Source organism: Cavia porcellus, unplaced genomic scaffold (assembly GCF_034190915.1).
Source record: "Cavia porcellus strain 051 isolate PalLab524CR breed Dunkin Hartley unplaced genomic scaffold, mCavPor4.1 scaffold_24, whole genome shotgun sequence".
In the NCBI taxonomy this organism is placed as follows: domain Eukaryota; kingdom Metazoa; phylum Chordata; class Mammalia; order Rodentia; family Caviidae; genus Cavia; species Cavia porcellus.
The window spans coordinates 47,803,912-47,824,339 of record NW_026947507.1 but is presented as its reverse complement, the minus strand read 5'-3'; the positions used below and the strand labels follow the sequence as shown (position 1 = coordinate 47,824,339).

The window sequence follows — 20,428 nt, the reverse complement described above, 5'->3', positions numbered from 1 at the left end:
CACCAGGTACTAAGTGGCATTTCTGTTTTGTCAACAGACCAGCAGTACTCATGGTCCCCAACAAAGCACTTCAATGAGGAAAGATACTCCCCCGCCCCTAGGAACATGAAAGGCTTATCTGGAAGTCGAAACCAACCACAGCTGTGCACTGGTCACACGTGTGGCATAACACCTGCTGATGACTGCGAGCACCCCCATGACCACCTGCGCCATGGGCAGGATGTGCGGCAGCCCTACCTGCTCAGCCCGGCCGAGAGCTGTCCCTTGGACCACCACCGCTGCTCACCCCGGAGCTCAGTGCACTCGGAGTGCATGATGATGCCCATGGTGCTGGGCGACCATGTGTCCAGCAGTACCTTTCCCAGGATGCACTACAGCTCCCACTATGACATGAGGGATGACTGTACCATGTCGCATGCCAGCACAAAGGTCAACCGCATCCCTGCCAACCTCTTGGACCAGTTTGAAAAGCAGCTGCCGCTGCACAGGGACGGCTTCCACACGCTGCAGTACCAGAGAGCCTCAGCCGCTCCTGAGCAGCGCAGTGAGAGCCCGGGCCGGATACGGCACCTGGTGCACTCTGTGCAGAAGCTGTTCACCAAGTCACACTCGCTGGAAGGCTCTTCCAAGGGCAATGTCAACGGGACCAAGGGGGACAGCCGGGGGGATGACCACCACCACAGCCACCACTCCAAGCATGGTAAGCGGAGCAAGAGCAAGGAGCGCAAGCCTGAGGGCAAGCACAGGTCTGGCATGAGCAGCTGGTGGAGCTCAGATGACAACCTGGACAGTGACAGCACCTACCGCACGCCCAGCATGGCCAACCGGCACCATAGGGACCACCTCACCCACTGCTACCCCGAGGCACTGCCCAGCCCCTTTGGGGACCTGTCCCTCAAGACCTCCAAGAGCAACAACGACGTCAAGTGCTCGGCCTGTGAGGGGCTGGCCCTGACGCCCGATGCTAAGCATATGAAGCGCAGCTCCTGGTCCACACTCACAGTGAGCCAGGCCAAGGAGGCATATCGCAAGAGCTCCCTGAACCTGGACAAGCCGCTGGCACCCCAGGAGGGGAAGCCTGTGCTGCGGCCATGCCACTACCTCCAGGTAAGGTCCATAGCCTGGCAGCTCCACCCAGTTTTTTACTGCCATCATCTTTGGTCAGGCGGCAGGAAGGCCTGCGTGAGACGTTGGGGTGGGCAGTGTGGGGTTTTGGAAGCCAGAGTCGCTCACTGGCGTAGACCTGGCCTCTCATCCCTGTGTGTTCGTGCTGAGACTGTTTCATGACTCTCCTAGTGAAGTTTTATTAAAACAGAGCATCTGCACATCTTTGTGGGGTACCAGGTGATACTGTGACATGTATGTGATGAGTGGTGATCAGAGCGGAGTAACAGACTCTGCCTCCTCCAAGATTAATCATTTTTATGGTAATTTTTGAGGTTTTTTCTAGTTATTTTGGAACCTAATTTTGTAACCAATAGCTACTCTACTGTGACTTTGCAGCATGTGGTCACCATGTTGTATAATAGGTCCTGTGAAATTATTCTCTCAGTCTAAGTGAAGGTTTATATTCTTGGACCAGCATCTCCCATCCCCAGCCCTACCCCTGGTAACTGGCCTTCTACTCTCTGCTCCTATGAGCTCCAGTGTTTTAGCATTCGCAGGTATGCACTGTGTGACTGACATGTTTGTCCTACACGGTGTCCTCTGTCCTCACCTGTGTTGCTGCAAATGGCAGAGTTTCCATCTGCTGAGGCTGAAGAGTCTTCCACGCACCCTAGTGTTTCATCTTCCTGTTACTCACACCCTGGTCCACCCTGAGGTTGCTCCCCCTGCTTGTGCATAGCGCTGCAGTGTTCGCAGGCAGTTTTGGTAGGAAGCCTCAGAGGTTTCCCAGGACTTCTGCTGGACCATCACTGGAAACATGATGGGCCATTCCCTGAGGCCCTGAGGGTGAGGGATTTAGCAACAGCCATGCAGATATGCTGGCTCCACTGTGCATGGGCAGCTGACATTGCCAGTGGCAGCAGACCTGCCTCTGTACTGAGCTGCACCCTACCTGGCAGCAGTGCCTTTGACCCATGGTACAGGAAATCTATGTCTCTTTGGGGTAGGGAAGAGATGAATTGACCAAGGACGAAATAAATTACAGATGGTGGCTGGCAAGAGTTGGCACACTGTGGAAGCCTGTACTCTGTACAGTTCCCCCTTCATCTCCTAATCATGCTGTCACCTGGCACCAGCAGCCCCTGCCTTCAGAGGGCCTTCCTGTTGTGCATGGCTGAGAAGCCTGCTGCTGCTCTTGTGACAGGGCATGGTACCTGTGAGCAAGGGTAGGGCGGCTCGTGTTACATGGCTCTCACCTCCGAGCATGTCTCCTGCTTGCCTGGGAGCAGGTGCTATGCCCAATAGGTCTGCAGAAATCCTTTTGGAATGATGAGTAACAGTGCTGGATGCTGGCTGAGCCACCAGGAGGCAATTAGCAGAACAGAGAGGCAGCTGTGACCCAGCATGAAGCCTGGGCTGGAGAGCCCTTGGAGGTTCAGCTCTACCTGTGCTATGTCCCAGCTCTCAGGGGATGGTCCCGAAAGGATTTGCCGACCAAATGCAAGTAGTGACAGATTTATCCAGACACAACTACTAGTTGTGTACAATACTATTTTACTATATATATACTATAGCAGAGGAAGAGTTTGAACTTTGCGTGTAGTTGGCAAAGGTTAGTTAATATCCACAGGGAAAATTGTTATCGCTGCTGTCTAAAAGGATGCGCTGAGTAGAACCGGTGCCCGCGCTCTGATTTTGACATGACAGTAGCACATGCTTGCCTTTTCTATTGAGCTGGGAAATGCCTGCTCTGTGTCTCTTGAACACATGATAGATGTGTCACCCCAGCCACCTGTTCTGCCTGCTTCCCTCTGGCTCCCACCACACCTTCCCCACGGCCCTGCCCGATGGCTTATGCTGCCCCCCAGAAACCCTGCGTCAGCATTCTGTTAGGAGACACCACTGCACAAGAGCCCACGAGACACCACACAGCGGAGCTGAGACTCTGTCCCTGCTGTCTGCCCCTCAACCATCCTTCCCAGGTCAGGCCAAAGCAGATCCCACCCACCACATATCTGTAGCTGTAAACACCTACACATTCTTCTCTGAAACACTCACAATGACAGATACAACTCCTTCTCAAACAGCTACAATAGCTGCTCACACATTCAGAATGGTAATTCTTCAGTATTTTCAAATACTGAATCACTATGTGAATTTCCCAATGGCTCGGACTTCTTTGTAGCAGGGCATCTGTGTCAGGCTCCAGCTCAGGGACTGGGAGGGGCCACCCAGTCAGAGTCTCTGTCCATGACAGTTTCCCCGCCTTTCTCCTCCCTTCTCCACTTCTAAATTGTTTTATTTTTAAATGCCATGTGTTTGGCAGTGGGTGCTGGCCCGAGCCCTGCAGTCTGGACTCCGTGCCAGGGTCACTGAAGATGCTCCTCTGGCCTCTGTCACTAAAGCACCATGAGACTGCCGCACTTGGACCTTACCCATGTCTCCTTCCCTGCTGTGTAGCATTGGTCACCGTCATCCCCACAGGTAGCCTCGAAGGGCACCAAGTGGGAAGCCTTGTCAAGCCCCCCCATTTCTCCCAGATCCCCCTGCTCTGCCTGGATGTAACGGTACAGTGAGCCAGCAGGTGAGCAGTGTCCTCAAAGGGATCGGGTGAACTGGAAAATGCATTTTCTAGGCTTCTGAACATCATGTCTGTTTATAGTACCATGAAAAACAAAGATGACAAGCTGTGATCTGATACTGTGAAAAAATGTGGCTCAGTAGAAAGAGGCATTTGAGTGAAATCCCCTGGTATTAAGTACATAATGTGTGGAGGAAAGAGGACAGTTATGACTTCCCAGCCTCACACCGCTGCCTGGCGATGAGTGCCATCAGGCTGCAGCAGCAGATGTGGTCCGGGGTGGCCTTCACTCAACCCAGCCCCTCTGCCCACCAGAATGACGTGTTCTATGAGGTTAAACCTGCACACCATTGTCCCAAGGCCAGGCAGGAGTGTGGCCATAGGATGGGTAGGCTGGAGGCCCAGGAAGCACCCTGGAACCGTCATCTACAAAGGGCCTTCTCCCCAGCAGCAAGCTGCCTGTCTCCCCACCATTCCTGCTGAGGCCCCAGTGTCACCTCTCCTCATCATCCTCCAGTGGTCACCCAGGCTTGAGGTGGAAGATTTATGGAGAACAGCATTGCCAATTACATGCGCATCTCCTCAGGCTGTTTTTATCCTAAGACTCTGCAGAAGGGATGTCCAGCACTCTCAAAGACATCCCCCAGCTGACAGCTCACATTCCTGGTGGAAATACACAGGTTCTGGGTCCTTACAAGCCCAGCTCTTACTTCTGAACTGCAGTGTCAGGGAACTAAATAAGTTTGTAAATGCTGCTGCACAAGTAAGAGTTAGAAGAACAGGAAGGGGAATGTAAATGTTTAGGAGCTCCATTTATTTTCTCTCTAGAAACCAGAGCTCTGTGGTGAATAGAGGTTCGCATTTCATTTCCACCTTTGAATATGTAGTTAACATTGCAAGGAGACTATAAGTAGGTCAAACATTATGCATAGAAGCAGAAAAACTTCTGGCCCATATTATTCCTTGCTGAGCTCTTGTTTACTGCACTGGCAGACAAACTACCCAGGCCATGCTTTTGATACCCATGGCAGACTGTAGGCAGGGACACCGTGCAGCCTGGCCAGTGAGGGTGTGTGCCTGCCTGCGGGCCTGCTCGGTGCCCCTCCATAGTGTTCCTGGGGTCTGGAGGCAGGGTGACCCTCGCTGGCCCTCAGGGCTTGCCCCGTCCACTCGCAGGAAAGGCTGCTTTGTACCCTAAACTCCCTTCATTTGCCTCAGAGAGAAATCATGGAATAAGCCTGAAAGCACTCATCACCAGTCAGCAGTGTGAGCCTGGGCAGCTCAAGGTGGAACGGAGGTGCTTGTGAGCCATGAAGCTTCCCTCTCAGGGCCTAAACACCCCCAGCCACATGCTGAAAGAGGTTTGAGGCTGGCCTCACTCCACCTTTGGGGCACTGTGTGGATGCTCAGACATGAAAGTCATGCACTTTCTGTTTGCACACACAAAACACACTTAAACTCTGCTTCCCCAGTGATGTTCAGTCAACAGGTTACTTCACGTGCTGCAATTCAGGATGGAGCACCCACCTTTCACACAGTGGAGCCAGGCTCCACATTCATCATTTCTACCTACCAATTTGAAAGGGTATCAAGATGTACTCCTTTCTGACCATTTCCACAGCATCCAGGGCTGGAAGCTTCACTGTACCAGGAGAAGGCTGAGTGGCCACTGGTGAGCCAGGCCCCTCTGACCTCTGACCACACCTTCTGACCGAAGGTGTGCCCTGACCTTCTGTCTGCCTTGCTACCCGTTTCCTTCGTGGAAGCTCTACGTCAGTCTGCTCAGTTCACACCTAGCATCTGTGTGTATTTATGAGGCACCGTGTGATCACTCCATGGTGTGTGATGATTAGTCAGGAAAATGAGCACTTCTGTCTGCTTTTTAGTACGTGGTGTTGGAGACTTTTAACCTGTCTCCTCCCCAGTGCCTCCTGAAACAGGAAGGTTTGTACCAGCACAGGGCCTTCTAGCTCTCTCTGCTTTGGCACCTGCTCTCCCCTAGCTCCCTCCTGCCTTCCCAAGGCTTAGGAGTCACTCATCTACTCTCTTCATCTTCGAGGCCACATTGTCTTTTCTGCAAATGAGTTCAAGGATGTGTGGCATTTGTCTTTCTGTGCCTGGTTTATTGCACTTAATACCATGCCCTCTAGTTCCATCCACATGGTTGCAAATGGCAGGACTTTTTTCTGCCTGAACGATACTCCATTTTGTGTATACATTATGTTTTCTTTATTCATTCATCCTTTAAAAGGCACAGAATCTTGGCTGTTGCCAGAAGGGCTTCAGTAGGGACATGTTCAGGTGTCTCTTGGATAAGGTGATTTCATTTTGTTGGAATATGCATCTCATAGGGGATTCCTGGAACACAGCATAGCTCTCTTTTTAGTTTCTGAAGGAGCTCCCATCCGTTTTCCATAATGGCTATGTGGCTTAGATGCCCTCAGCACTGTGTAACAGTTCCTCCCCCTTGGAGTCCTTGCCAGCATTTATTTATGTCGTGCCTGGAGGCAGTGATTCTGGCTAGGTGTGTGATGGCATTCCACCATGGTGCTGATGTGCATGTATCTAGTGAGTACTGTCACTGAGCACTTTTCAGTACATTTAGTTACTGTTAGAGAAATATGTTCAGATTATTTGCCCATTTTAAAACTAGACTTTTTATTGAAGTTTTCTCAGTTCCTTATAGATTCTGGATATGAAGTCCTCAAGGAACCTTTAAATATTTTCTCTTATTCTGTAGGTTGTTCCTTGACTGTTGACAGTTGCCTTTGCTGTATAGAAGCTTCTTAGTTTGATATAATCCCATTTTGTCATTGCTTTTTGCTTTTTGCCTATGCTTTTGGAGTGTTAAAAAAAAAACACATACCCACATCATTCCCAATAGTGACATCTTCAAGTGTGTTCCCTGTGTTTTCTTCTAGTAGTTTCAGAGTTTCCAGTCTTAATTTGTTTCCTTGATACATATTTGAGTTGTTTTTGTTTTTTTGTATAGAGTGAAAGATACAGGTCTAGTTTCATTCTTCTTCGTGTGCATACCCAGTTTCCCCATCACCATTTATTGGAAAAATTATCCTTTCTCTAGTGTCCATTTTTGGTTCCTCTGCCAAAGATCAGTTGGCTTCAGATGTGAATTTATTTATGAGTTTTCAATTCTGTTACATTAGTCTATGTGTCAATTTTTGTGACTCTAGTATGTTGTCTTGGTTACGGTAGCCCTGTAGTATTTGTGTCTTGAAATCAAATACTGTGATGCCTGCAGCTCATTAATTCTGGTTGATATTGCTTTTGGCAATGTGGGGATTTTGTGGTTCCTTATGAAATTTAGGGTTTTGTTTCCTTGAAGAATGCAATGAATATTACAATGGAGATTTGTTAAATCTGTAAATTGCTTTGGGTAGTATGTTCATTTTAACAATAGTAATTCTTCCAGTCCATAAACCTAAGTTGTGTATCTTATTTAACCTCTTTTATAATTTTTAATTTTCACCATAGAGATCATTCACATAATTCATATTCCTAGGTATTTTGTTTTCTTATAGCAGTGTGTGTATGGGACAGCTTCCTACATTTCATAGCAAGTTGTTGCTGATCTATGACAATGATACTGACTTCTGCATGTTGATTTTTCCCCTCTGAAACTTTATGGAATTCGTTTATCTGTTCTTACTACCTTTAGATTTTCCTACATATAGAATCCTCTCAGCTGCAAACAGGGATAATTACTTGTTCCTTTCCTGATTGAATGTCCTTTATTTCTTTGTCTTGTACAAATTGTTCTAAGACTTGTAGCACCATGTTGACCAGGAGTAGTGAATGTAGACTCTGTCTTGTTACAGATCTCAAAGGAAATGCTTCTGGCTTTGCCCATTCAGTGATCGTTAGCTGTAAGTTTGTCATATATAGACTTTACCATGTTAAGATATGTTCCTTCTATAGCTAAGCTAATGAGAAAGTTCTTTTCATGAGTAGATGTAGAGTTTTATTGAATTCTTTCTCTATGTTTCTTGAGATGTTCATATGGTTTTTGTTTTCCAATCGATTGATATGGTGTATTGTGTTTTGACTTGCGTATACTGAACCATCCTTGTATCCCTGGGATAAATTTTTCTTGGCCATTGTGATGATCTGTTTGATGTGTGGTTGGATTCATTTCACATGATATTGAGAAACGTGCATCTGTTTCTTCAGGGATGCTGAAAGTCTACAGGTTTCTGTTTTGTTGTGTCCTGTCTGGTTTTGGTATCAAGGTAATGCTGGTCTCCTAGAATGAGTTGGGAAGAGGTCCTCCTCTTTCTATGTTTTTGGAATACTGTGGGAAGAATCAATAGCTCTTTGAAAGTTTGGTAAAATTCAGCAGTGAAGCCATCTGCTTGCTCCTGATCATTTTCTGTCAGAAGACTTTTTGCTGTTGATGCGGACTTCTTACTGTTACTGTCCTGCTCCCATTTTCTGGGTCCTGATGGTTCAGTTTGGTAAGTTAATGTCCAGATCATCAAGCATTCCTTCCAAGTCCTCCGCTGTGTTTGCATAGAGTCTCTGATGCTAAGGTACCACCTGCAATGTGTCTTTTTAGTCTGATTTTATTTAGGGTTGCTCTATTTTTTCTAAGCATAACAAAAGGTTCTGTTGATTCTTTTATGTTTTAAAAGCCCCAACTCTTCATTTCATTGATTGTTTGTATTTTTTAGTCTTTGTTTTATTTCTGTTGTGATCTTTCTTGCATATTTTCTTCCAATTTTATGTTTCATTTATTCTCTTTTTTTTGTAGTTCCATGAGCTATATTGTTAGATTATTTGAAGTCTCTCAATTTTTAATGTAGATGATTGTTGCTACGTACTTACTATTGATACTTCCTTCACATTATTCCACTTTGGCATATTTCATTTTGTATGTTTCCATAAATTTTAATTTTCCCTTTAATTTCTTTGTTTACTTGAGGGCCTGTTATTTCGTTTCCATGGATTTGTACAATTCATGAATCTTATTGTTGGTTTCTAGTTTTATTATGCTGTGGTCCATGAAGATACAAAACAGGATAACAATTTCAGTTTTCAAAACTTTGCTGAGACTTGTTTTGTGGCCTCGCATTTGACTTACCCTGGAGAATGATCCATGCATTGGTGAGAGGGGTGTGTTCTGTGGCTGATGGATGAAGTGTTCTCTAAACATCTATTGAACCGTTGATAAGCAGTGTGAGTAACTTCTGTTCCTCCTTAACCTTTGTCTGCATGAGTGTCCAGTCCTCCACTGCTCCTGTGGTGGACTCTGTGCCTCCCTATAGATAGAATCATGTTTGTTTTATAAGATTGGGTGCTCTGGCATTAGGTACACGTGTATCTCCAGATGTTAAACCTCTTGTTGAATTGGTACAAGCATGGATGTTCTCATTTTCATCCCTCCCTTCATCCTCAGTCTGCATTTCTTTACAATTGACTTTTTGGAGATGGCTTGACATGGGCTCTTGGTTTTGTTTCTGGGTTTTTTAATGCATTCAAGCAATCTAAATCATTTCATGGAGCCTGATGTGTTTACACTCGGGTTCACTAATGACTCGTGAGTCTTGCTGCTGTCATGTTTTGTTCCCTAGGTCCTTTCCTCTCTTGTTCGTACTGCTTAGGCTTCTCTCTGTATTAAAATTTTAATTTTTACTGTGTCTCCTTTCTCATGGATTTTCACACGTAGGCGTGATTTCGGGATAGCCCTTCCATGTCCAGATGAGGGATTCTCATGAGCATTTGTTGCAGGGCACTGATTCCTTCTGGTTTGCTTATCTCACAAAGACTACTTCTCTTCGCTTTGGAAAACTAGCTTTGCTGGGTATCGTGTCTTGGTTGGCAGGTTTTTCTCTATTTTCTATCTTTTATTTTGTGCTTTAAATTATTTATACTTTTGGTTTCTCATAGAAGCCATATGATATCTCCACTGTTGGCTGCCAGGCTTTTGTTTTGAGTTTCTTTCAGGATGTGGAATGTGTCATCACATTCTCTCCTGGCCCGTAAGGTGCCGCAGAGAAATCTACTCCGAGTCTAATGAGCTTTTCTTTGACACGACTCACTGCTTTTCGCTTGCTGACTGTAGAATTACCTCTTTGTCTTGTACTGTTCACAGTTTGACTATATTGTGCTGTGTAAGTGACCTTTACTTGTTCAAACTTATTTTGGGTCCTTTGAGACACCTAGATCTGGATATCCACATATTTCCTAAAGTGGGAACATTTTAGTTATTATTTTGTTGAATTTTTCTATGCCTTTTCCTCCTCAACTCCTTCTGGAATGCTCATAATTCAAATATGTGTTTGTCTAACGTGCTCTCGAGTTTTTCAGGCTTTATTCATTCTGCTTAATTCTGTTTGCTTGGTTACTTCACATGACCCCTTTAAGTTTAGACACCGTTACTCTGTTTGATATGCCTGTTGTTGAGGCTCACATTTTTATTCCATGTGCTGTGTTCTTCAGCTCTAAGATTCATTTGGGTTTTTTTAATGACGGTTCTCTCTGCTGAGTTCCTTGTTCAGGTCATGAGCTGCCCTCCTGGCTTCCCTGTCTGCCTGTGCTCTCCTGTTCTCACTGAGTTTGTTGCAGTTGCGTAAACTCTGACTCCAGCAGGTCATGGATCCCTGCTGCGGGCCTGGTTCCTGTTTCCATGTCCTGGCTGGTCTTCGTGAGCAGCTGTGCCATCTGCACTGGTTTAACAGGGGTGTCCCAGTATGCGAGATGTGGGCTTTGAGTGCTGTGTTAGCTGTGGCGAGCATGTGGCCTCCACATAGCTCGTTGGCTGTCACCTCGAGTTCAGGACTGTGGCAGTGGGGTCAGGCAACCTCTCCCCACAGTGGCTGCATGGCGATGAAGGGCAAAGAGAGGGACACGGCAGCAATGGAGGTGTGGGGACAGGCGCCTGTGATGTGAGTGCAGGTGGGATCACTCCAGCAGTCTTTGTTCTTCAGCGTTGGCTCCATGATCAAGATAGAGCCTGGGGAAGACACGGAGCTTAGCCTGTCTCCTGCTGCCTCCCCAGGGGCAGGGTCTGATGTTTATGGCAGAGGTCCCATTCTGCCATCTTCCTTGCACCACTCCAGGGGACATCCAGGTGCTCCCACGTTGACTCCATGAGGCAGGACCTTCCCTGGCCCTGAGCAGCCAGCAGGCTGAAGGAGCCCAGGACACCTACATGCTCAAAAGGCTGGGTGGAGACCTGTCGGTGTCCCGCACAGCACTGACAGTGTCTCAGGACACTTTCACACTCATGGTATCAAAGACAGAGGAGCAAGAAGCTCAGTTCTGCAGCAGGAGCCCGGGGGACCCCTGAGCCCCACTGAATGATGAGCAACAGTGCTGTCTCCTCTGCCCTCCACACTGTGCACCCCAGAAGGGGACCCCGCCCTCAACTCCACGACTGACCCAGGTCAAGTGCTGTTCACCCTCCTGCCCCATCCAGACTAGATGGGAGGAACAGCAAGGGCAATGAGACCAGCGCATATAGTGAGTCCCGAGGGTGCCGAAAGGTGGGTGTGTGAGACCCCCGTGTCAAGAGTTGCCTGGCTGTGAACAGAATGTGCTGCTCACAGACCCCAGAGCAAGGTGCCTCAGTAGCCATGCAGGCCACCTGGGCAGCACCAGGGCAGCCAAGAGGCAGGAGAAACAAGGGCAACATGGGTAGGAACCTGCACGGTGCTCCCTGAGGCAAGGATGGGCAAGGTGGCCAGGGCAGGACCAGTCTTTGGGATGCTGGCATCAGACTATAGGGTGGACGCTACCTCTGGGCAGCCAGGGCAGGTGGAAAGCAATGCAGAAGTGAGGATCCCATGAAGGGAGAGTCTTCATACGAACTGCAGCTTGGGGTGCATTGCTGACCCCCTGGGCTGCGGCTGTCCCTGCAGGAATGCAGGCCCCACAGGCCCAAGCACCAGAAATGCAGAAATTCTGTTTTAGTGCGGCCCAAACAGAAGGGGCACAGAGTGTCCCGTGGAGGAGGGCAGGCTGCACGCAAAGGTGACACAAACCCATGACACTCAGGGCCTCAAAATGAACACACCCACTTCACACTAAGTATGAGGAGGCACTCGAGGTCACTGTTCACACCGAGGTGTTAAGCTCCTGCTCTTTGTAGCGCATTCCAGGCGCTGTCCAGGGTCTCTCAGCCCCCACTCCATGGAAAGGCATGAGGTCTCCCCAGGACCTTGCCACCCACAGGGGCTGAGCTGTGGCCTCAGTGGGGGACCTGAGTTGGGTGGAATCAAGCAGGCCGCCTCCTGCCTCAGCCATCCACCCCTGCCAAGCTGCAAACCCTGCTTCCAGGTCAGAAGAGCCTTTCCAGCCCTACAGTCTCTCTAATGGGCCTTGTAGCCAGTGTAGGGCACCAAGAATGGCTCTCACGGAAAAGGCTGAGAGAGAAACAGAAGGACAGGCGGGGAAGGGGAGGGAAATTGCTTGCAGCCAAGAGAGCAGGGCTAGAAGGAACAGGCTGCTCCGGCCCTGAGCAGGACCCCTTTCTGTCTTTGGCTCCCGGGGCTGCCTCAGCTGCCTGGGGCAGGAAGCTCACAGCACCCACCCTCCTCCTGGTCCCACATCACCACTGCCTTGCAGTGAGGAAACCCCTCAGGACCCCTGCTGGGGGCTGGCTCTCATGAGCACGTGGTGGAGCGTCGTTTCCACCACTTCCTCCCCACACAGGGACTGTTATGCTCCCTGCGCTGGGTGCCCCATTTACAACAAATGCTTCACATCTCCCTGGCTGTTCTACAAAGATATCCATGTAACCTACTGACATTCACAGTGACTGCCTCTTTCTCTCTCTCTCTTTCCCTCTCTCGCTTCCTCTCTCCCTTCCTCCCTCTCTCGGTCTCTATCTCCCTCCCTCCCTCTCTCGGTCTCTCTCTCTCTTTCTCTTCCCCTTTCTATCTCTCTCCCCCACCCTCCATCTCTCTGTCTCCCTCTCTCTCCCTCCCTCCCTCTGTCTGTCTGTCTCTCTCTGTCCCTCTCTCTGTCTCTCTCAGATGCGTGCACAGCCAGAACTCTAGTAGAACAGAAGTGAAAGGAAAGTAACTTAACTAAAACATTTTGATATGGAAAATGTCAAGGCTCAGCCACAGGTGAGCTCAAGAGTGAAGATTCTGACGCCGTTCTGGGTGCTGGAATCAGAAGCTGCGAACTAGATGGGCAGGACTCAGACATGAATGGAGCCCTCCAGCCCTTGGAGTTTGGAAGCAGTACATGACGGTTTTCGATGGAAAATCGGCAACAGCAAGTTTTCGCCTCTCCATTTACAAGATAGTTGTGCTCCTGAACAAACTTCATTGCTCTGCAAAATGCATAACCAGAAGCTTTTGTTTTATGCAAAGCTTAACTAGGTCCAAGGCTCAGGAAACTGCAGATGGGAAAACTGATTTTCAGAGTCAGGCAGACGTGAGCTAGGGCTCCCTTGGGTGCTGGAAATGCTTCCCAATGCTGCCTGGGGATCCCAAGCTCTCTGGCGGCCGCTCTCTGCCCTGCTGGCCTCTGCCCCCTGGCAGCCAGTGCACCAATATGAATTTAAAGCACATGCAAACTCCTCATTGGAAGAGCCAGATAGACATTTCCTGCAGAAGCACAGCTTTGGGAATCTTTCTCTTTCCTAGTTTCAACACTGAAAGATATTTGAACATGCAGTGTAAAGCAGCCTTACAGTGCATGTTGCAGAGTGCTTTGGCATCCACCTTAGGAAAAGGCTCCTTCTGGAAACTCTGTGTGTGGGAAGGTCACAGGGACTAGCTCCCCCAATCTGTGGGGCTGGGAGATACCTGCAGCACTGCCCTGCACCATGTTGGCCCACCATTCTAAGGCTAACACACCAGGGCCTGCTGGCTCGTGCTGCTCTCCTGTGTTTTTGATATTCTTGGAACATATACTTTGGAATCAGTATTTAGAGCTTGAATTCTTACTAAGAAACTGACTCTAGTTTACACTCTTTCTGTGTTGAGTATTTTTTTTTTTCAGTGAAAGGCTGTGAAATTGGCTCCTTTAAGTTGAAAACAGAAACATACAAGCTTGTCTCACTTGTTAATTTGCAGACTGCTGAAAAAAGGCTTCACCTTGGTTTTTTTGCAAAGTTGTTGTTGAGCCACAAAAGACTCCCCCAAACATGCCAGAGTGGATATTTCTCTCAATGGCATCTGTCTCCTTTCTGGTGACTGTCACCCAGTACGTTCTCAGGGAATGGCCCAGCTTTCCCAGCCTGGCCCAGGTACTGTTTCTCCTGCTGGACACAATGGGTGCCAGCTCTGCAGCAGCAGCATCACTGTCCTGTGTTCCCCTGCACTGTTCTCCTGCCCTGACCACACTCAAATTCACCTCATTTTACCTGGTCTTCTCTGCTGAAGTGTAGTGGCATTGAAAGCTATCATTCTGTCCCATTAGAAAATGTTAAAAACATAAATAGAAAGAAAAATAACTGGAGAGGCTGAGCCTGTCCTCCTGGTGCCATCCCTTGTGCTCCACTCTGTTGCTGGCATAGGCAGCCCTTGCTTTAAAGGGTTATGGTGAGGGCTTGAGTATGTCTCCAGAAGCTCCTGCATTGGAAGTTTAACCCTAAATTCGTGCACTGGAGGGTTTAGGGTGGGTTTAGGGAAGAGACTAGGATTAGATGAGGGCATGAACTGGGACCCTGGTAGCATTCATGATTCTATAAGAAGGGAGGGGACCAGAGCTGACCACTGGCTGTGTCTCTCCTGATTACACAGTGGAGCCCCTCACCAGATGCCAAGCTTGAGCTGGGCCTTTCTCCTTAAAAGGCTGGGCCCATTCTTCTGGCGTTGGTATTCAGTGAGAGCAACAAAAGCAGTGAACTGTCCTCTGCCTAATACACATTCTTCCCTGATATTATTTTTGGTGTCTGACTAGTAAGAATATAATATTTGAGGCTACCCCTAGGATAAGATATTACCATTCTTTCCTTCACCCTTACAAGTGATTCGCTGATGCTGGGCACTGACTCTCCTGTCCCTGGACACATCCTGGGGAGCCAGGGTGAGCAGGCTGCTAAGCGCTGTGAAGATCTGACCCTTCTCCCCACCCATGGCCTGGCAGAGGCAGCCCGGAAATGACGGCTCACTGGCCCTCTCCATCTGGTTTTGTGTGTGTGATTGGTTGGAAACTGACTTTGGTGAGAAGACACATAGATAGGAGTTGTCAGGTGCCTGGAGAAATCTACTCTTCACTTGTCATCAGTCATTTTTGCAGTATGCAGCTGTACTCATTGCAGGAACTGATGTCTCCCCTGAAACTCAGATTCTCCATGGCAAATTGATGCCCATTTTCTCAATTGCTAACTCCCTGTTGATGGAGCCTTCTGTGTGTCACTGGGCCTTTGTATTACTCTGCCTACAAGTTCAAGGTCTCTGCAAGATATTCTGCCAGCTTCCACTTTGTCCAGGACTTTAGTACTTCCTGGTGCCTTCGGATGTGCTCTGCATTTCACACCTGTCCAGAGACTGGCATGGAATATGGCCTAACGATGTCAGAGACACAGGCCACAGGGGACCATGGAGTCCCCAGCTCACCTTAGGCTACACAGAAAGTGCAGTGCTGGGCCTGCAGAACGGGAGCTGTGGTTTTCTGTCCCACTCAGTCTGATCTTCCTGGCTGTGTTTGCATTTGCCAGTACCACAGTGCTGTGCTTCAGGGTACCTGAGCCAACCCAAGGGACTGCAGTGTTCAAAGGCAGAAGCTGGATGCTACGGAAATGACATGCTCCATCCTCCCTGCAAGGGGTCCTGCCTACAGGTGCGTGAGCTAAGCAGCACCTGCTTGGCCAGCTGCAGATGTGAAGTATGATGATGCATACTTCCCTGGCCCTGGGCCCTGATCAGGCTGTCACATGGACAGTGTCACTTAGTGAAAAAGCAGAAGTACCACAAGAAGACCACTTTCCCACAGCCACCCAGGTCCTGGGGAGGCAGGACAAGGTGCCCATGGAATGTCATCAGTATCCCGTCCCCCCCACAGCATGCTGGGACATGTTCAACAGGAAATGCACATAGACTTCTGGGGCCACAGGCCTCATGAAGGGTAGGGATCAGAGAGCATTTAGAGGTCCCTGCCCTCCACAGCAGGCTGCCAGATCTTGCTTCCTTCGGTTTGCCTTTAGGGTCAACTGTGTCAAAGCTACTGAGCCTTCAGGGAGGAAACCAGGCCTGGAGCTGCCCTGACTGGGCCATAGTTCCAGAAGCGTCCTGTTTGCCTCCCCAGTTCTGTGTGTGGTAGAGAGAGGATCTCAAGTTCCAGGTATGAAAGGTGAACACCAAGTACTTTCCTACTTGGCCCCTGGCAGCCAAGCCTGGCTCCAAGCCAGGACTGCAGCATGAAAGCTCACAGTGGGAGCCCCGTGGGCCTGCATTGGCACCTGTCCTGGTCCAACCCGTGTGCAGCACCTGGCACCAGGCACTCAAGTCCTTTACTGCAAGCCTGTATCATTGAGATAGAAGACACAAAGTGACCTCTCAAACTAAGGCCATTCCTTTACTAGGCTGCACTAAGGAGAAGTTTTATAATGGCTCAGGCATCTCTTTTCTCCTCCTTCTGTTCTTCCATTCTTTTCTCTGTGTCCAGTTTTCTCAAGTTGCAGTTTCCTTTTATGCAAAAAAAGGTCTAAATGTTACCCATGTTTTCCCAACTGCTGAAAAAAATGAATTTTTTCCCTTCCTACTTTCCTAGTATTTTCTCACTTTTTCCACAATGCTTCTCTGTTACTTTTAAAATGGAAAGAAGACCAGTGCTTTTCTTCATGGCCTTTTAGGATCTGAAAGACAGTGCCGAGGACCATCTACCTTTTTGCATCTTAGCATAGATGATAAACAACCACAGAGAGTAGGTCTCCTCAGGGCAGCAGAAAATGTGCTGCCCAGTGCTGCCGGTAACAAGACTGATGCCACTGTGTGCTCTCTCCTAGGTGCCACAGGATGAATGGGGTGGGTATCCCCCTGGCGGCAAGGAGGAAGAGATTCCCTGCCGGAGGATGCGAAGCGGCAGCTACATCAAAGCTATGGGAGATGAGGAGAGTGGGGAGTCTGACTCTAGCCCCAAGACCTCCCCGAAGATGGCCATCCGGCCGGAGCCCCTGCTGAAGTCCATCGTACAGAGGCCGCTTGGAGACCACCAAACGTAAGAAAGGCTTCCTGTCCTCCATGTGCTTCCTCTTTGAACAGAGCTATTTAGCTGTGAGCTGGCTATCATCCACCAAAGCTTACTGAAAACAGGAGAGCCTGTGGCCATCAGCCTACAAGTCTGTCTCCCAGAGATGACCAACTGGACATTTGGCTCTTTGTCTCTTATGTGGAAATTGAAGAGAGTCCTCAGGTGCTGTGTCTGATTTCCAGGCCAGTCTGGCACATCAGTGTCCTTCTGATCATTGGAGTTTTTTCCAGTAGCAGGAATACCTGTTTCCGTGTGTGTGTGTGTGTGTGTGCATGTCAGCCTGTACGCAGATGTCGCCTAGGCAGCTCGCTGTGTGAATGCATTTCTAGACAGCAGTTTTGTCACGTAGGAAGGAGGAGCCTAGCTTTACAAACAGAATACCATAGCTATGTGTATTTGTTTAAACATACATTATTGATAAATTTAATTTCCAAAATATAAGCAAATAAGTTTCTTTGAGAAATTGGCACTACTATGAGCTGTGAGAATATGAGATTCCACTCAATCCATTGCCCGTAGGCTCCATTCTAGCAATAGGTGTCTCATAAATACTGAGCGCTGTCTGTGTCCTCCCTGTGTCCCCAGCAAGCTGTCCATGTCCTTCAGGAACAGAAGTCACAGGGGACGCAGCTTCTGTGTATGTGGTTGTGCTGCTTGTGGGACCATTTCCTGGGAAGCCTAAAGTGGCAGGAGCTCCAATAGGACCAGGTCTTGGAGTCTTCTCTATTGTCCTGCTGCTGATGGTGCTGGGGCAGTTTGAGTGTGATGTCAGGAGCATAGTGTGCAGGATAAACCCTGGAGCCTTGACTGCAGCTGAACCCTACCTACAGCAGCCACGTGGCCCGGCCCCACACAAGCACCCTGCATTTGGGAACAGAGGTGCACTTGGTGCAGTCAGGCCACCCCACTTCCTCAGCTTGCCTCCACCCACTCCCAAGGGCCTGCTGAGAAGCCCTTAGCTGAGTAAGGGGGCTCAGGCCAGGTGAGATATTTATTCCCCTCCAGCTATGCACAGAGAGCTCACATTAACTCTGGTGGTACCTAAGAATGCAGGATCATGAGAAGATGAACTCAGTAATTGTGCCCTAATTTCAGCTGGGTCAGTGTGGTACACACACTGTGCTTGGTTATCCCGTTGCACACTAAAGCCGTGTCCTCTGCCATCTAGGGAATGGGCAGCCTTGGCAGTGGCTGGGATCTGTGCAGGACCCAAGAGCCTGGCTCAGCTCTTATTGGGTCATGGGCTGAAGCATGTGACAGGTAATGCTCTGTGAAGGCTGTGGCTGCTCTGCAGAAAACCTGACCTCAGCGACAGAGCCAGGGCTATTCTGTGGAAAGCAGTCTTGCACTCTGCTGTTGAAAGATCAGTCCCAAGCCTGTTGTTAGTGTTTTAAGATGCATCCTTATTATCGTGTAGCACTTCTTTTACCTTGCTACATTCCCTAGAGTAGTCCAAAGAAGGCTCTGCAGAAAATCCTCCCTCTGCAGGCCCCTCCTGTCTTCTGGTTCCTGCCCTGCTCCTCTCCGGCCCTGGATGCTCCGAGGTGCTCCTGCAGGCCCACTCACTCACACTCTCCACTCATTAGCAACAGGTTCCCCTTGCACATAGCCTGTTTGCAGATGTGGGGCCAGGGTCAAAGGTCATGAGGCTTGGACCCCTGCTACACAGGCATGGCAGCCTCCCAAGCTGGACCTGTGGGTCTTGCACTTGGCTCCAGGCATCAGTGAGCAAATGTGCTGGGCTAGAGGGTGCCAAGTGCTAAGTGGGTATTGTGACTATGCTGACACAGATCCCCTTAGCACCAGGGTATTTCATTCTCCTTTTGGTGGTGTCATAGGGTGACTCTCCTGGCTGTGGCTGCCTCTGACTCTTTCATCTCATCAGTACGGTGAAGGAGGTCTGACCATGTGGAAGCTATTCCACATTTTCTCTGGGCTCCCTCATGCCTCCACTTAGCCCCTGATGAACCTGTTCTCTGTGAAATCCCGAACAGGCTGGGCAAGCACTCCTGTGAGGCTGGATGACAGCTGATCCCTCTGAAAACAGAACAGACACCAGCTTAGAAACACAGGCCCTGAACAAGAGCTTGAAGATCTCTTCATTTCAGATCTTGCATCCGATACCAAATATTGGGCCTTTTGTAGAAATCAGCTGCCAATTAACCCATCTATAGAAACCATTCAATTGTAGGGACGCTGTTCTTAGGATATTCTTACAGAATTGCTTCTTGGGGAAAACAGCTTTGGCTGCAAAGGTCTGTGGACTTTCTTGAGACAGAAAGGTGAATTAGGGAAGAGCTGGGCATCACAGGACTGCTTTACTGAATGGGCTGGAGGAGGCCTCATCAACTTGCTGTTGTTTTTCCCTTTTTCTACTATATTCATTTTTCCTCTTACTGCTATTTTTTTCCTTGAGGTGCTCAGGTCTGTTTTGTTGCTTCCTGATTCAGCCAAATGCATTAGCACTGGAAATGGAGATTGTAGTGATTCCTGAGTGTCAGGCTGCCTACACCTGGGCTGCCCGTGAAGCTTCAGTGCTCACTGTCCTGTGGGTGGCTCACAGCTCTGATTTCCACTTCGGCTCAGGGATGAGGAATAGGATCACTAAGAAACTATAGCCACTATTAATAGTTTTCTTTCTTTTAGTTACTTTTAGAAATTCTTGTAGTGCATCAAATTTTTTCATATGGGCCTTCTTTTGAGCCCTTTTGGTGATAAGCTTGATTAAAGATGTAAATAAAATGTGATTATTTTTCTCCATTTTGCACAGTATCTGATTCTGTGAGCCCACTTTTCTAGCTTTTCAGTGCATACGTGGTGACATCCCTACAGAGGGCCTGGACTGAGTCAGGTATGCCAGGCAACCCTATGGCTCCTGCAACCCTCAAGCAGCCACCCAGCATGGCTACTGATGGGACCTTGGGAGCACGCTGTTCCCGTGGGACCTGGAACTCAGCCTCGGGCCAGGACTGTACTATGCCCACAGAGCTGGCAGCACACTTGGTGGCACCGCATAGGTTCCTCAGCTCAATGTGTCTCTGAAAGTCACACAGGAATTCTGCTACCAAATGATCACCCAGCACCTTTGAACGAATGACCTCCAAGGTTCCAGTGAATGCACTGAATACAGAGAAGGGAGCCAAAGAAGCCAAATCTGTAAGACTCGGGGCTCAGTTCTGCAAAACAAAACCTAAACTGCAAACAGCAGTGTGCGCTGAATAGGCTGTGTGGTGTGTGGTCCTCCCGCCTGGTGAAGACAACAGGTCAGGCTAATTCAGCTCCAGCACCTGAGACCCAGCTATCTGAGCACAGTTGTTTCTTCTACTAGGTAAAATGTGAAGGGTGGAATACATCAAGCAAATGACTGCATTACAGCTGAATGGTAACAATGTTATCAAGTAAATAAGTTAATAACCAGGCACCTCAACCTAAGTAGAGTTAATTTAAAATTATAAACATTATTTCAGGGTTTTTCAAAGACAGGTTTTAAAGATGAAATTGCTTTCTGAATCTTTCATTGAATAATTTGGCAGCATATGCTAAAAACACATGTTCCTGCCACTTGTGAGAGCC

General features: G+C 48.7%; 1 protein-coding gene across 12 annotated transcripts in view; it reads left to right on the top strand.

Moving 5' to 3' along the window:
• Nucleotides 1-20,428, top strand: part of Dlgap2 (DLG associated protein 2) — a 531,604-nt gene that overhangs the window by 454,344 nt on the left and 56,832 nt on the right. For all 12 annotated transcript variants that reach the window (XM_063235015.1, XM_063235014.1, XM_013143569.2 and 9 more), the window contains 2 exons: nt 38-1,107; nt 16,611-16,822. In XM_063235015.1, coding sequence (XP_063091085.1) covers nt 38-1,107; nt 16,611-16,822 — 1,282 coding nt within the window. The remainder of the gene's footprint in view (nt 1-37; nt 1,108-16,610; nt 16,823-20,428) is intronic.